The following is a 15735-nucleotide window of genomic DNA, read 5'->3' as shown; positions in this document are numbered from 1 at the left end:
GGTATTTTTATGTGAGAATGCCAGCACTGACAATTATGGGCTGACTGACCTCCACTGCGGCTATGAACTCCTATATATCTACAGAATCATCTGAATAGCTGAGGAATGGGAATTGCAGGAAATAGTTGGAGCATCAAGTGCTATGCTGCAAAGAGCAAGTGAGGCAGACCACAGCACTGGTTAAAGGAATGTTAGATAAACATTTAAGTTAGCTAAAGGGCCACAGGATTACAATGGATAAATGAGAATAGTTTCAGATTGTTTGATTAGACAGCAGGTATATTTGATAGCAAGTACAGTGATGAGTGTCAAAACGTCTTCCTCTTCTAGCAGTGAATGTATCTAGAATTACAACGGTTGTGAAAGGTGTTACAAATGTCATTTATTTCATTATTACCTTTCAATAGCTCTTGTTGCCGATCTTCCTCATCTAGATCTATAATTACAGGTCCCGCTGGTTTCTTTGTTTTCTTCCTCCTCCCAGTAACAAATGACTTTTTTAACGACAGTAAACGATACATCTCATACCCCATTAACAGCACGCCACCATCTGCTGACCATTCATTAATCACCTTGGCACGGGCCACAGTTGTTCTGCAAAAAGAATGGGAATGTCAAATAACCTGGAACATGAGGATACTTTTACAGTGTAGTCTATCAATATAAATGGTTGCCATGTTCTCATCCTAATGAAGTAGCGAGATGTCAAAGGATTATTGCCATTATCATGATGGCAATGTTTGGTGCGTGTATCCACTTCCTAGCAATATCCATTCACAATGTGATATTCCTCCCTCTAACCATTATCCTAGATTTCCTGAAACTCATTTTGGGTTACCACCCTCTCTGGCAGTCCCAATTCTTTTTGCCATTGCATATTCAAAGTCTATTCAAATGTGAGGACCATTGTAATAATTGAGGGCATTGATGCTCTCTGGACATCGTTTCCTGTTCAAAGAACTTGTATATAACATTTTAGCACAGTGTGAAAAACCTCAAAAGCACTTCACAATTAATTATTCTAAACTGGAGTGCCTTAAGCAAAGTCCGCTGCCCTCATGTGTTCAGTAAGAACCCAGAAAGGGCAATTAAATATATAAATGACCAATCATTTTTAGTAGAATTAGAGGTGTGACAGAAACTTGCACAAAAACAGACAATGTTTAGCTCTTTTTAAATGGTAAACATTCACCCAAACTGACACATCAGTCTGCATGGATCAGTAACACAGCAGGGAGTGCATTTATTACCAGAACCAGAGGTGCTCTCAATTTTAATTTGTTTGGAAGTTGGTTGCAAGGTAAATGACATTTGCAACACTCTTCCCTGAATGCCATAAATACATTTGTGCAGACTTGCCCCATTTCTTTTAGGACTACAGCAGGACCTGGATATCCTCTTTTATAAACACATAACAAGACATACTTGTGTTCGTCATTTAGGATGTGAACTTTAAAACTCCTGGGCTGTATCTCCTCAGAGTTGTAATCTGCAGGAAGCATTTCTGGGGCAGGCAGCCACATGTTAAACTCTGCCAACCAGTTCTGCAAAGTGTTCACCTGAAATCAATAAAGGCCAATGTCATCTCTGTGTACAAAGGTAAGTGAACATGTCATTAGCCCCTGTTTCGACTTTCAAGTAAAGAATTTAGAAAGTTGGCAAACTGGCCGTCTGCCTTCCTGTCTGTTTAGTTACCTCATTCTTACCACTTCAGTTGGGATTAAGACGCCAAACAAAACTTACAGGTAAAATAAAGTCACAGAATGTGTGTCGGGCAGCAGGTCATTTGGTCCAGCATGTCTGCATCAGAATCCTTAGACTCTTTTACTAAAACATGAAACCCGACCCATTATAAATTACTGAAACAAAAAAAACTTCCATATCAGCTCCAATATTTTTCTAAGCATACACCCCCCAACCAAAGCACTCAACTGGTGATTAAACTTGGCTCATTCACTTTCTATTTCACTTGAAGTACTGGTTCAATACCTCCTCTCTCCTGTAAAATACTTGATTCTTCAGAAACTGCAACATCCCAACCACTCAGTGAAGTGTTTTTTGTATCTTTTCTTAAGCAGTACGAGGAAATATCAAGAGCACTACTGTGCAACAGCTATGTAGAATGTAATGATACCATCACTGATACAAAACAAAATACAGAGGAGATAAGTTTCAGGTTATTGCACTACACCTCAATGACGTATAGACAAAGAGCCCAAACCTTCATGTCCTACAGACCAATACCTATTCCAGGCATAATCTATGATTAATCTCCTCTTTCTCTTCCCTCCCAAGAGAAATGCCCTTCAGCAGCATGAATAATAAAATCAGAATACAAATACTGACCGGTACAATAGCAAGGACAGTGCGAGCTTCTGTGTATCGAAAGAGGACATCCACGAAGGAGACTATCTGCAAGGTCTTTCCAAGACCCATACTGTGTGCTAGGATACAGCCAAACCCACTGCTACTTTTAAATCTTTCTTGTGATTCCACTAGATTGTCATACAGGAAGCGGATTCCACCGACCTATGGGAACAGAATAAGAATATTAATCAACTGACAAACATCACAAAATCCAAACATCAGCTTCACATCGTTTTTTTTAACTGTAACTGAATTCGACAAGAGTCTGTCACTAACAGTATATTTAATTCATAGAAATGAGTGTGCGCATGCTTTCTGGTGTTGCAAAGGTAAATACAAGTGCAAAACAAAAGTGAACAACAACAGCAAGTATGAAGCACACGGGAAATTAAGTTTAAGAACTACCAGTGAAGCACAAAACATACTGACGCTCTCATGTCTTTTTCCATATTTAGACCACGACTAATTCTTGTCCTGTGCTGCTGCAGCAGAGCCTCTTTCACGGAGGTCACAAACACAAAGGTAAATCACAATGGTAATGATCTGACCTTGCATAAAATATTTTACTTTCTTTGAGGGCTCTTGAGATTTTCTCAAGGGCTACTTTTGGTTTTCAGGAGCTCCCTTTTCATTCTCACTAACTTGTGACACTGTCTCAAGTAACAGCATCCGGTGTATTTGTTTCCACGTTAGGTATTTGGATTTAGTAAAAGCAAAATTAGATGAATTCATTAGTATCCTGAACAGTCATCAATCCTCCACTAAAACTAAAGTTACAATATACAGGGAAACATTAATTTCTTACACATCATGACATTTAAATTGGTAAAACAGGCATAAACAATAATTATTTTTGCAAACTAACTGACACATACTTCATACACACAAAGTCATTATCCCAAAAAACTAACAAAAATGGTGTGGTCATAGTTGATGCTTTTCTATTACTTACGCACAAAGCTGAAAGGTTTTAACCAGGCAGTTACTCTCACTTATACTGCATCTCAAATTTAAATTTTAACAACTGACAGTGTGGCCACCCTTATGCTAGAAATTCCACAATCGCTTGCAAGGAATTCATTACTTTAGTGGTTTCATGTTTTCCAGCTCCTAATTATCAGAGTATTCCTCTGGTGACAGGTTTAGAACTGTTCTCTCTTGTACAGCTTCACACCATCCCCTTCTGCAGCTCCTTTCTCTCCCCAGCACTTTGCAGATACTTCTTTCTCACCCTATGCAGCCTCTTTCACCTCTTCTGACATTACAATATTTGGTAATAAATCCTTCCCATAACAGCCATCAGCACAGATTCGGCACTCAGCGAAGGTGACCTGCAGTAAGATGGTTAACAACATCACCGTAGCCAATGAACAATCCATTCAGCCTTGCTTGGCCCCACCCAGCTTCCTCTGCCTCTATCACTGCATTGGGTAGAGAGTTCCCCACCATCACCTTTGCAGTGGTATTGAAGTCTCACCACATCCCTTGCCCAAAATCTTAAACCTGTGCCTCTGTACTCCTTGTATTAATAACTAAAGGGAGCAGCTCCTTGTTTAATCTAACAAACCCTCTCACAATGTTGCACACTTCAATCATATCTCCCATCAATCTCCTTTACTCCAAGGACAGCAGTCCAGCTCCTCCAATCTAACCTTGCACCCAAAACCCACCTTCCCATTCCCTGTAACCATTGTGGTAAATCTCCTCTGCACTCCCTCAAAGACCCTCACATCCTTCCTAAATTTAAAAATGCATAACACAAATTTAGATAGTACAGGATGATATGTCAATGGGTCCTGAGAATGAAGAGGAGATGAAGAAAGAATGTCAAGCACTTTGCTGAAGGGAAGGGTATGTTCAGGCTTGCAAGTGTTCCTTGATTTCATTCTCTGGCTGTTCGCCAATGAACAAAGTGTGCTCTGCTGTACTCTCTTCACATTTTTATTTATAATTTTCTGTTTAAAGTGGTTACCAAGAGAAAACCATCAGGCAGGATGGAATTTACAAAAGTAAATTTCGCAAGACGACTTTAAAATATTTTTTTAAACGAGCGGCACAGTAGCTGAGTGGTTAGCATTGCTGCCTCAAAGCACCAAGGACCCAGATTTGATTTCATCCACAGGTGACTGTCTGTGTGGAGTTGGCATGCTCTCCCTGCTTCTGAGAGAGTTTACTTTGGGTGCTTCACTTTCCTCCCACAGATCAACGATGTGCAGATTAAGTGGATTGGCCATGCTAAATTATCCCAGTTTCCAAGGATGTATAGGTTGGGTGGGTTAGCCATCATAACCCCATTTGGAATGGGATGCACTTCAGTGGGTCAGTACAGACCTAACAGGTCAAATAGTCTCTCTTCACAATGGAGCGATTCTATGATTCAGTGCATCTGAATCAACACCACCCATTTGGGTAAAGGTCCTCCTAAAGGACAATCTTTCACAGCAATTCAGGGAAATCCCCAGCAGCATATTCCCCCTTCCCCTGATCTGCCTAGAAAGCACGCAACATAACACTTTTCAATGCACCGTGCTACATGTGACAGTAATAAATCAAATCAAAAATCTCATGTTTTCATTTTTCCAATATGCAGATGGAGACTGCTGAATTAATTCGAAGTTCAAATAACTTTAATGGAAACTGTGCACATGAATTCACTGGATAAAAGCAAATTACTGCAGATGCTAGAATCTGAAATCAAAAGAGAAAGTGCTGGAAATCTCAGCAGGTCTGGCAGCATCTGTAAGGAGAGAAAAGAGCTAACGTTTCGAGTTGAACTGACCCTTTGCCCGTTTTGACAAAGGGTCAGTCAGACTCGAAACATCAGCTCTTTTCTCTCCTTACAGATGCTGCCAGACCTGCTGAGATTTTCCAGCATTTTCTCTTTTGAATTCACTGGATGCTTGGTCAAGATTAAATAACCTACTGCAGATACTTGAGTAATAGTCGATCTCATGTCAAAGTTGACCCCCTATTTTTGGCCAAACAACCTAGAATTTTCCACATACCTCAGGTAAAGGTTGACCCTAGTTCTTCACAGATAACAGATCAATGTTTATGAGTCAGTGTTCCAGCTGTCAGGTCCTGCTCTGGCTTTCCTGGTTGTTCTGCACTTCTCCCAGACTTCCAGTCCACTGGCTGTTGTGTTCCGGTCCGGGTTTTCAGAAGAATCATAATGCATTCTTCTTTTTTCTTTATTCGTTTACAGATCAATTAGGCTTCTGCTAATGGTATGAATTTTGATGGGCATGAACTTCAGCCCCTCAAAAGTAGTATCCAAGTAATATGCGACCCCATAAATTTAACCTTAAAAAGTAGTCAAAAAGATTTGACTATTACTCGAGCACATACGGTATTTTATCAAGACCACAGTAAAGGTTCTGATCAGCTTCAGCTGGTCATAAGGTGCATTTCCCAGGAATACAATGTCTTTCCGCTTGCCCTGTGTTAGCTTCATTCATAAGGAAGCAAGGTTAACTAGGAGCTGTTTTGTTTTCATTCACAAGGTTTGAATGTCACTGGCTGAGCTAACATTTATTGCCTAGAGGGCAATTAAGAGTCAACCACATTTCAGTACATCTGGAGTCACATGTAGGCCAAACCAGGAGAGGACAGCAGTTCCCTTTCCTATCGGACATTCTTGAACTCAAGTATATTTCCTAAAAACCAACAATGGTTTTATGGTTAATGTAGGATTCAATTACAGATTTTCAAAATTGAATTCAAATTCAACTGAATTGAAATCTCTACCATGGTGAAATTTGAACCTGGGTCCTCGGAACATTACCTTTATTTCTGGATTAACAGTCTAGTGATAATACCACTAAGCCATCACTTCCCTCCTTGTTTTGAATGTAACATGCACTCAGTAAATTACAGAAAATGCCAAGAAATGAATAGGTTAATAATTCAGAGATTAAAAGACAAATCATGGATACAGATGATTGACTATTTTAGCATTACCATATCGCAATGCATTGTCAAGTTAAATGAGGGCCAAGAGAGAAGGCAATAAAAATGCTACAGTCTACTTAAGCAGTACACACCCAAAAGATTAGATTCAATTTCCTTCGGTCACAGTCTCTGAAGATTAAGTTACTGAAAAGCAAAAGTCATGGCAGTGCATTATATAACACCACCCCCTGAAATACCTGGAACTGTTTCACTAACTGGAAAGAGAATTTTAAAAAATACCATGCCAGGCATCAAGCTGCACTCAAATCCTCAGACAAAAAGGATGAACTCCAATTACCTGGTGTGATTTGACTGCTCGTGCCAGTTGGGGTGCCAGGAAAATATCTTGCTCATTTGGCGGATGATTTATGTTGACTAGGACACGGCCCAGATCATCTGGCTGATTCAAGGCATCGTTCACATGTGCACCACTACTCTCTTCATTCACCTCCTCCTCTTCGTTGCTGGATTCACTGTCAAGAATGTGCAGTGAATCTTCTTCCCCTGAGCTCAGCTCAATCACATCTTCTGAGGAACAGAAAAGGAAGGTGTAATGAAAAACAGAAAGGCTACTATCACAAAATGGGAATTGCTTGTGTTGAAACAGAAATAAGGAGTGCTTATTCAATAGGTCTTTGTGCATTTGAATGAAAAATGGTCTTTGATTCTCAAGTAAATTGGAGCATCAATTTAAATTGCTATGGCCCAGCAAAAGTTTCCTCTGGTTTGTGAATGAGCAGTGGCTTTATTCATTGTGAATGTCTGGAATGTAGTTACCAAATAAATCCCAGTACAGAAATGAACTTACTTCTCTGCAGGCTCTATTGTAACAAGCCTAGCAAACTTAACATTTGTGGCTAGAATTCTGGTTTTACAAGACTCAGGTGTACAATAATATGCTGCAGTTCTTCAGTTCATGATGATTTGGGTTTGGTCAGAAGGAGGACTTTGTATTGAGTCTCAACTCATATATAACTGAAATTACATCAAAGGTACACGGAATTGACTAAACTAGAAACATTTCTAGAAAAAAGGAAACAAACTCGCTACTTTGTTAGTCGTAATTTATTCATTATTTGTCAAATTCTTGTTTCGTTTTTCTATTTATTCACAAATAGATGCTTCAGTTTTCTCAGCATGAAACTTTTCTATTCCGTGGGTAATGTCTTCCAATTCAGTTCACAACATTTTAGCAGAAAGGGATATTGAATACAGTAGACAATATTACAGCAAATAGAGACACAGAAAATGCTGGAGAAATTCAGGTCTGGCAACCTGAGGGGACAGAACGAGTTAACACTGAGTCCAATATAATTTCTTTAGAACTGCAACTTAGATCATTTTAAATCTGCAGGCTTGTGCAACTCTGCAAGCATAAAAGTTTTAACAAAGATGCAGGTATTGGGACAAGACCTTGTAGGAATCTTTATGAAACCAAAGGTAAAATAAATCTATTAGACTTAATTTAATAAGGAATTGTGCAGTTGATATAATGCAAAGATAAGTTCTTTATTCATCAATACCCTCTGTAAACTGTCACTTAAGTGAATAATCTTTGTATCCATGTTTGACCAATCATGAAGTTAGTTGTGAAACTCCAGCACACTGGAAAAATCAGTCACAAGGGAGGTTAGGTAGAAGGAAACTCCTCCTGCTTTATATTAAAAGTACCACTGAAGGGCTGGTGGCTCAGAAAGGAAAAGAAGAATATAATAGCAAAATATTCAAAAATAGAGTGAGCTATGCATTGTGATCTTGAACAGATCTGCTCAGATTGAAGTCCATGAGCTATAATCAGCTGGGTGAAGCTTTTAATTTTATGAATACAAGGCAATTCAAAAAAAGTAGTTCAAGGTCAATGGATGTACTTCACGGAAAGTTGGATTTTTATCAATGATCCGATGCCAGAAGTAGACTTTCCTTGGGCAGTATGTGCAACCACATGCAAGCATATGCAAAACTCAAATGAAAACAGCACCAGATAAATGGCCATTTAATATAACATTGATTGACATTTTAGATATGCAAGTATCTATCTACACTGTAATTTCAAAACTTAAGATTGTGTTTTAATTAGATTTGAATATTTGAGAAAAGTCAACAATACATTGTTTTGGTTTCCTGTTTTTCTCATTCACACTTTAGTCATCGTTTCTTAGTGACATTTGGTGCCATGGGAACTGGCAGTCCAGTACTTGAGCCTGGGGCCTTCATGACCACACTGACTCAGTAATACAAAACATGCCTTTACTGACAAGAAAGATTACACATCTATAATTGAAAAATTTTTTCATTCCATGGGTTATCATGACACCACAAATGTAGAACTGCAGTTAAGTGTGGTGATGAGAAATGATTCAGTTATTCACCAAAAAGCAGAGAATGCATAGGCAGGTTTAATAGAAGTCCGCAACATCATGAAGGGTATCAATTGGTAAATGGTAATTGTTTCTGGTAGTAGATAGGTCAGTAACCAAAAGGCACAACAAGATGTAAGGTAACTGATGAAAGAACCAGAGGGTAATAACTTCACAAAACTAGCAAAATACCTGACTTTCAATTCTGCTGGTACTTAAGGGATTGAAATATCACAGTGTGAATGCTGCTCCCAACAGCGAGACCTAAGATATTTAAGTAAACGTCTCTGCAATCAAACTAGGTTTACCACTGAGTTCATGTCAGTATTTATGCACTTCCAAATTGCAAACTTAAAAAGCATTTGCTGTTCCGGCCAGAAGCACAGCTAAGATTTAGAACTTTACAAGAAGAATAATGAATGTAAGAAGAATAATAAAAGTGAAGAGTATTTGACTTTAGGCTAGAGATTTGCTTTGGGAAGACTGAAAATGAGGGACAACATCCCTAATGTGTGTGGAACAGATTACAGGAGCATTCAGTAGCCTCTCTGTTAAAAACATATGCCATGACATTATTAAATCCCAGATCTAAAAATGAGGGATAAAGCAGGGGTATAGATCACCACACTCTCAAGCAGATGGTGACAACCTTCAAGATTTCTTTGGTGTCTCTAAATTAACTTTCTCCTTCCTTATTATGTTTCCCTTCGTAGTTATTGCAAGATCACAATAGCGTGCAGGAGAAAAGCAACATTTCATACATACTGAAAATCCGAAATAAAAACAGAAAACGTCAGAAGCACTCAGCAGATCCGCTATCATCACAAGTGAGACACCGGCTTTGTTGCCATTCTAAAAAAGAGGGGTGACCACCTGTACTGCTCATTTTAAAAAAAAATTTCAATTAATTCATGGGATAAGGGCATCGCTGGCTAGGCCAGCACCTCTGCCCATTCGTAATTGCCCAGAAGACAGTTAAGAGTCAACCAGATTGCTGTTGGTCTGGAGTCACATGCAGGCCAAACCTGGTGAGGATGGCAGTTTCCATACCTAAAGGATATTCTTGAACCATAGATATTTCCTAACAACCAACAATGGTTTCATGGTTAGCGTAGGATTCAATTACAGATTTTCAAAATTGAATTCAAATTCAACTGAATTGAATTCTCTGCCATGGTGAAATTTGAACCCGGGTCCTCAGAACATTACCTGGATTAACAGTCTAGAGGTAATATCACTAAGCGATCACTTCCCTCCCTGAAGGACATTACTGAACCAGATGGGCTTTTCTAACAATGATTAGACTCTTAATTCCAAATATTTACTGAATTCAAATTCCACCATATGCTGTGGGTCCCCAGGACATTACCTGGGTCCCTGAATTAACAGTCTAGGCTATCCCCTCCCTTAACATACAAGAACATGGACAGAGGGTACATTGTATATAATATTTGTTAAGATGGTAAAGTTATAATAAATGTTTCATGTTCATTCACTCCAAACTTTATCTTTATTCATTGTTTGTTGCTTGAACATTTATGGTTAGATTCTGAAGCGATTTGTAAACCCAGATGTGACCATCTCAGATCAAAATTTACCCATCCCTTATCTTAAAGGCAGACTAGGTTGGCAGTTCCTGGGAAACAGTACCTCTGTAAACACTTGCTTTCTTTTGATGTGGACATAAAACTGGGGAGATGGGTGGAGGAAGAGAAAACTATACAGGGTACAAATATCGTGGATTTCAATGATCTCTGTGCCTAACACTCACCATTCTTTAAGACCTGCTCCTCGGCTGCTGCACCTTCTTCACTCCCGCTGCTTATATCCACACAGATTACCTCAGGTTTTGGGAGTCTTGGAGGAACTTCATCTGTTTTCTGTGCAGTTTCCTCTGAAATCAGAAATTAGAAGGGTGGATACAACTGCTTCTGCTCATAACCATTTCTTTTTAAGCAACATTTCTTCACTTACCGAGTCAGAGAGGTCTACAACAAGAAAAAGGCCCTTCAACCCATTGTGTCTACGCTGGTCAAAAACAATCTAACTATTCTAATCTCATTTCTCATTACGCGGTGCATAGTTTTTTATGCCTTGGCATTGCAAGTACCATTTGAAACTTAGAACAACTTTTTCCAGTACAGAAGCTGAGTATTGCTCCGTTGTCAATTGTCCTATTGAGTACAAGATGTGCCTTTTTACAGTAATACCACCTGCTTTCGTTTCTATTGCAGATATAGAATCTAAGCATTTGTCCCTTCATTTCTTCTTTTACTTAAATGTCCATTTCTGATCTTGGCAATCAGTGTCAGAAATGGGAAATTTAGGTAGAGTCCGCATAATAAAAGCATCACATTTCCAAAATTGTCAACTTTTACTGATGCATGAAATCAGAACAACATTTGGAGAAATGGGAGCATTATATTTTATTTGTTATACACTTAAGATTAGTTATCTTTCTTTGGTTCAAACCTGAATGCTGTACTAATTGTACCCCTTCAAATTATGGCACAGCTGGTTCAAAAAGAAAGTGTCCTTGATAATAAATGTTATCATCCACTACAATCTCTGTTGAGTGGGCATTTGAGCAAGCTCATGAAGGAAAGAGTTTCATTCCATTTCTCAGCATCTACTACTGGTCTCCTCAGACAATTAAGTTTTACAGTGTGGGGCACAGCTTAATTGTTACCAGTTATCTATCTGATTTATGTAACTGAAGAAACTGAACAGATTTAAGGCCTGTAACTTGTGGACTTTATAGTTTGCCTAAAAATGCATCTTTCTATTGACCCTTTGATATTTTCAATCATTTTAACTGATTTACATGCAAAGGGCTGTAACAGTAACTGACTGCTTAATGCAGCAGTATGTGTAAAAACGCTTTCAGATAAACATGTTCACTTACCCTCATTCCAGACTGGCTCTTTTTTTAAGGTTTGAGTATTGGATTCTGAGGATAGCAGAAAAAAAGATTTTAGAAACATTCGTGCTCAAAGGTCATTTGCTTAAGGCCAGTTGGCCAAGGGCAGTCATTGTTGGACAGCTTATGAAATCATCATGGTCACTCTTTAATCCCTCATGGACTCTCTACATCTTACTTCTGTAACCTTATTCTGCCTGTAATGCTCCAAGACATCTGAAGTCGTTGCTTCCAACCTCTTATGCATCACATCTTCTCTTTGACCTTGCACTGGGATCCATATCTTCAGTTATGTCGAGAATTAGCTCCCTAAATCTACGCATCTCACTCAGTTTAGGACACTCCTCAAAACTGAAGCCCAAGGTTTTGATCAACTGACCTAGCATCTCCTTCACAGATGTGATGGCAAATTTTCTCTGATAACAAACATTTTGTGGCATTACAAATGTGCAATTCAGTTGCACTTTGTCTTAATGCTGTCCAGGTTAATATGCATTTATTTGAGGCAAAGTATTTAAAAGTATTAAAAAAAAAGAACTCAGGATAAATATACATATTGCTTTGCTTTGGATCTTAAATCAACCTTTGTTTAAACATGCCCAACACCTTTACACGACATTCAAGAATGCAAGTCTATACTCCTGATAGGGAGTTCCACTAGGGAACATTATTTGGAGAGCCAGGTTTGAGACCTTGACAGATGTGCAGCATTCTCACATTACAGGTATTAAAGATGACTCCCCAGAAGATCAGAAGAACCAAAAGTGGAAATGCTGATCATCACTAATTTTTCTCAAACCTGTGCTTCAGTCAAGCATGACTCTAGCAGAGCCTTGTGAAATTCACCTTGTCTGCCTCAGTTTGCCAACTTTTGGCTGAAGGCCTTTTTGCCAAGCACAATTTCCTAAAATGCAGATTTATGCCAGGCTGACTAGCTTTATTTCTGTTGTAAATTGTTGATTGTCCTTTCCTCTCCAAATAAGTTTCATGCCATTTTCAACTAACACACATCCCTTTAGCCAACTTCTATTTCGGAGTGAAACACAAACATTGTCTGTGTATTTCAATTCCTAAATTTCTGCACCATTTTCAAACGGTGGAGAAACCTAAACTCAAAGTCAATCGTTGCCAAACAGAGCTTTTCAGGAACAACCTTTCTGAAGTATGATAGGCTGCAAGGGACGAACCTAAAAATGTCAAATGACAATTCCACGGCTGTTTCCTTGTAAACCCACCAGCAGCAATAACCTGCTAGAAATCAAAATAAGAGAAATAAATTTTACCCCCTATGCATAAAGTGGTCTCCATCTATCAGTTCTACTGTCCCTCCAAATTAAATGGAGATCCTGCTGGTCTTGATGGTTCATTGCCTCATTTCATTGTGCCTCTGCAATATATCAGCTTCATTAAGTTGAGAGGTGGCTTGCCTATGTCCAGAGTTACACGAATCGAAGTTCTGTTAGAAAACATCTCATTTTTGCAATGCCTCTTTTGGCACTGCTCACCCTTCTATGGATAACAAAGATTGGGTCTGAGAATTCAGGATGCATACAAACATTTTAAAGGGCTTGTTGCTTACTTATACCAGGTGATGTATTACCACTTTTTGACACAAACGAAAGCGTTGCTGGGGAAGGTCCTGCAAATCATCAGTAAAAGCTGCAAGAGAAACAGTAGGTAGATTGGTGGCCCTCTCACCTTGTATGAGATCAAATGGCAAAGTTGGCAACACAAATTCCTTCCTCTGTTGCTCAAGGCGTTTGAGTCGCTCTAATTCCTCCAGCTGTGCTGCTTTGGTTCCAGCCTCAAGTTGGTCCTCCCGTAGTAGTTTTCTGAGAAAGCGGAAGACAGATATCAAAAGGATTTAGATGAAAAAGACCCCCACTTTAAAATGGTTATAATTCAGCACTGAAAGTAGTCAATACACTGCTATTGAGTGAATTGCACTATCACCACATTATGTGCAAACGCAGGAGGTGGGGGAGATACTAAACGAGTACTTTGCATCAATGTTTACTGTGAGGTAGGATATGGAAGACATAGAACATGGGGAAATAAATAGTGATGTCTTTAAAAACGTCCATATTACAGAGGTAGTGGCGCTGAATGTCTTAAAATGCAGTAGGGTGGATAAATCCCCAGGACCTGATCAGATGCACCCTCGAACTCTGTGCGAAGCTAGCGAAGTGATTGTTGGGCCCCTTGCTGAGATATTTCCATCATCGATAGCCGAGGTGCTGGAAAACTGAAGGATTGCTAACGTGGTGTCACTATTTAAGGAAGGTGGTAAAGAAAAGCCAAGGAATTATAGACCGTGAGTCTGACATCGGTGGTGGGAAGATTGTTGGAGGGAATCCTGAGCGACAGAATTTACATGCATTTGGAAAGGTAAGGATGATTAGGGATAGTCAACATGGCTGTGTGTATGGAAAGTCATCTCTCTCTAACTTGATTGAGTTTTTTTGTAGTAATGAAAAGGATTGATATGGGCAGAGCGATGGACATGATCTTTATGGATTTCAGCAAAGTGTTTGACAAGGCTCCTCATGGTAGACTGGTTAGAATACAAAGAGAACTAATCCATTTGGATACAGAACTGGTTCGAAGGTAGATGACAGAGGGTGGATTGATGCTTTTCAGGCTGGATGTCTAGGACCAGTGATGTGCCACAAGGATTGATTCTTGATCCACTACTTTTCCTCATATATATATAGATGATTTGGATATGAACATGGTTGGTATGGTTAGTAAATTTGCAGGTAACACCATAATTGGTGGTGTAGTGGTCAGCAAAGATTATCTGAGAGTACCAATGGAACCTTGACAGATGGGCCGATGGGGCGAGGAGTGGCAAATGGAGTTTAATTTCAATAAATGTGAGGATCAGCATTTTGGAAAGGCAAATCAGGGCAAGACTTCCAACTTAATAATAAGGTCATGAGGAGTGTTGCTGAACAAAGAGACCTTAGAGTGCATGTTCATAGTTCCATGAAAGTAGAGTAGCAGGTGGAGAGGACAGTGAAGACAGCATTTGGTACGCTTTCCTTTATTGGTCAGTGCATTGATTATAGGAGTTGAGAGGTCATGTTGCAGTTGTGTAGGACATTAGTTAGGCCACTTTTGGAATATTGTGTGCAATTCTGGTCTCCCTGCATTGGGAAGGATGTTGTGAAACTTGAAAGCGTTCAGAAAAGATTTACAAGGATTTTGCCAGGGTTGGAGGATTTGAGCTGTAGAGAGCGGCTGAACAGGTTGGGGCTATTTTCCCTACAGTATCAGACGCTGAGGGGTGACCTTATAGAGATTTGTAAAATCATGAGGGACATGAATAGGATAAATAGACAAGGTATTTTTCCCAGGGTGGGGGAATCCAAAATTAAAGGGCTTAGGTTTAAAGTGAAAGGGTAATGACTGAAAGGGACTTCAGGGGCAACTTTTTCACACAGAGGGTGGTGCCAGAGGAAATGATGGAGGCTGGCACATTTACAACATTTAATAAGCATCTGGATGGGTAAATGAATAGGAAGGGTTTCGAGGGATACGGGCCAAATGCTGACAAATGAGACTAGATTAACTTAGGATATCCGATCGGAATGGATGAGTTGGACCAAAGGATCGGTTTCCATGCTGTACATCTCTATTATGCTAAGGGAAATGGGTCTGGTTGGGTTACTTTTCGGAGGGTCGGTGTGGACTTGTTGGGCCGAAGGGCCTGTTTCCCCACACTGTAGGGAATCTAATCTAATGTAAACCAAAACACAATTTTCCAAGTTAAAACTTGTGACCTCAAACAGATAAGAAAAAATGATAACCAGTAAGCATTGTGACATTGCAGTTAAAAATCATTTGACTTATTTCAAGCATTGATACAAATTGCAATTAGCAGGCTTCCATTAATTTTGCCATTTTCATTGACTTTGATCTTAACCATACTAAGTATCTTCCTATGACTCTGCAAATCTCCATGTATTTACACTTGCTTATGCTACTGGTATTTTGTCCTCTTCTGCCATTGAGGACAATAAGAATCATTAAAGCAACAAGTCAATCATTTCCCTGTTATTTTTTAGCCACTCCAGTATGTCAGTGATGGACATTCTCCTTTACCACACCCTTTCTCAATAAGTTGAGAAATATTAA

General features: G+C 39.3%; 1 protein-coding gene across 2 annotated transcripts in view; it reads right to left on the bottom strand.

The window, feature by feature from the left end:
* The window catches only part of rad54l2 (RAD54 like 2), a 126371-nt gene that overhangs the window by 43747 nt on the left and 66889 nt on the right, over window positions 1–15735 (bottom strand). For both annotated transcript variants that reach the window (XM_072582709.1, XM_072582708.1), the window contains 7 exons: window positions 13294–13427; window positions 11581–11625; window positions 10447–10569; window positions 6617–6846; window positions 2347–2529; window positions 1426–1559; window positions 398–594 (listed from right to left, as the gene is read on the bottom strand). In XM_072582709.1, coding sequence (XP_072438810.1) covers window positions 398–594; window positions 1426–1559; window positions 2347–2529; window positions 6617–6846; window positions 10447–10569; window positions 11581–11625; window positions 13294–13427 — 1046 coding nt within the window. The remainder of the gene's footprint in view (window positions 1–397; window positions 595–1425; window positions 1560–2346; window positions 2530–6616; window positions 6847–10446; window positions 10570–11580; window positions 11626–13293; window positions 13428–15735) is intronic.

The sequence above is a fragment of the Chiloscyllium punctatum genome, chromosome 12, assembly GCF_047496795.1.
Source record: "Chiloscyllium punctatum isolate Juve2018m chromosome 12, sChiPun1.3, whole genome shotgun sequence".
NCBI lineage: Eukaryota > Metazoa > Chordata > Chondrichthyes > Orectolobiformes > Hemiscylliidae > Chiloscyllium > Chiloscyllium punctatum.
The sequence above is the reverse complement of the archived record's forward strand: the minus strand, read 5'-3'. Positions and strand labels throughout refer to the sequence as shown.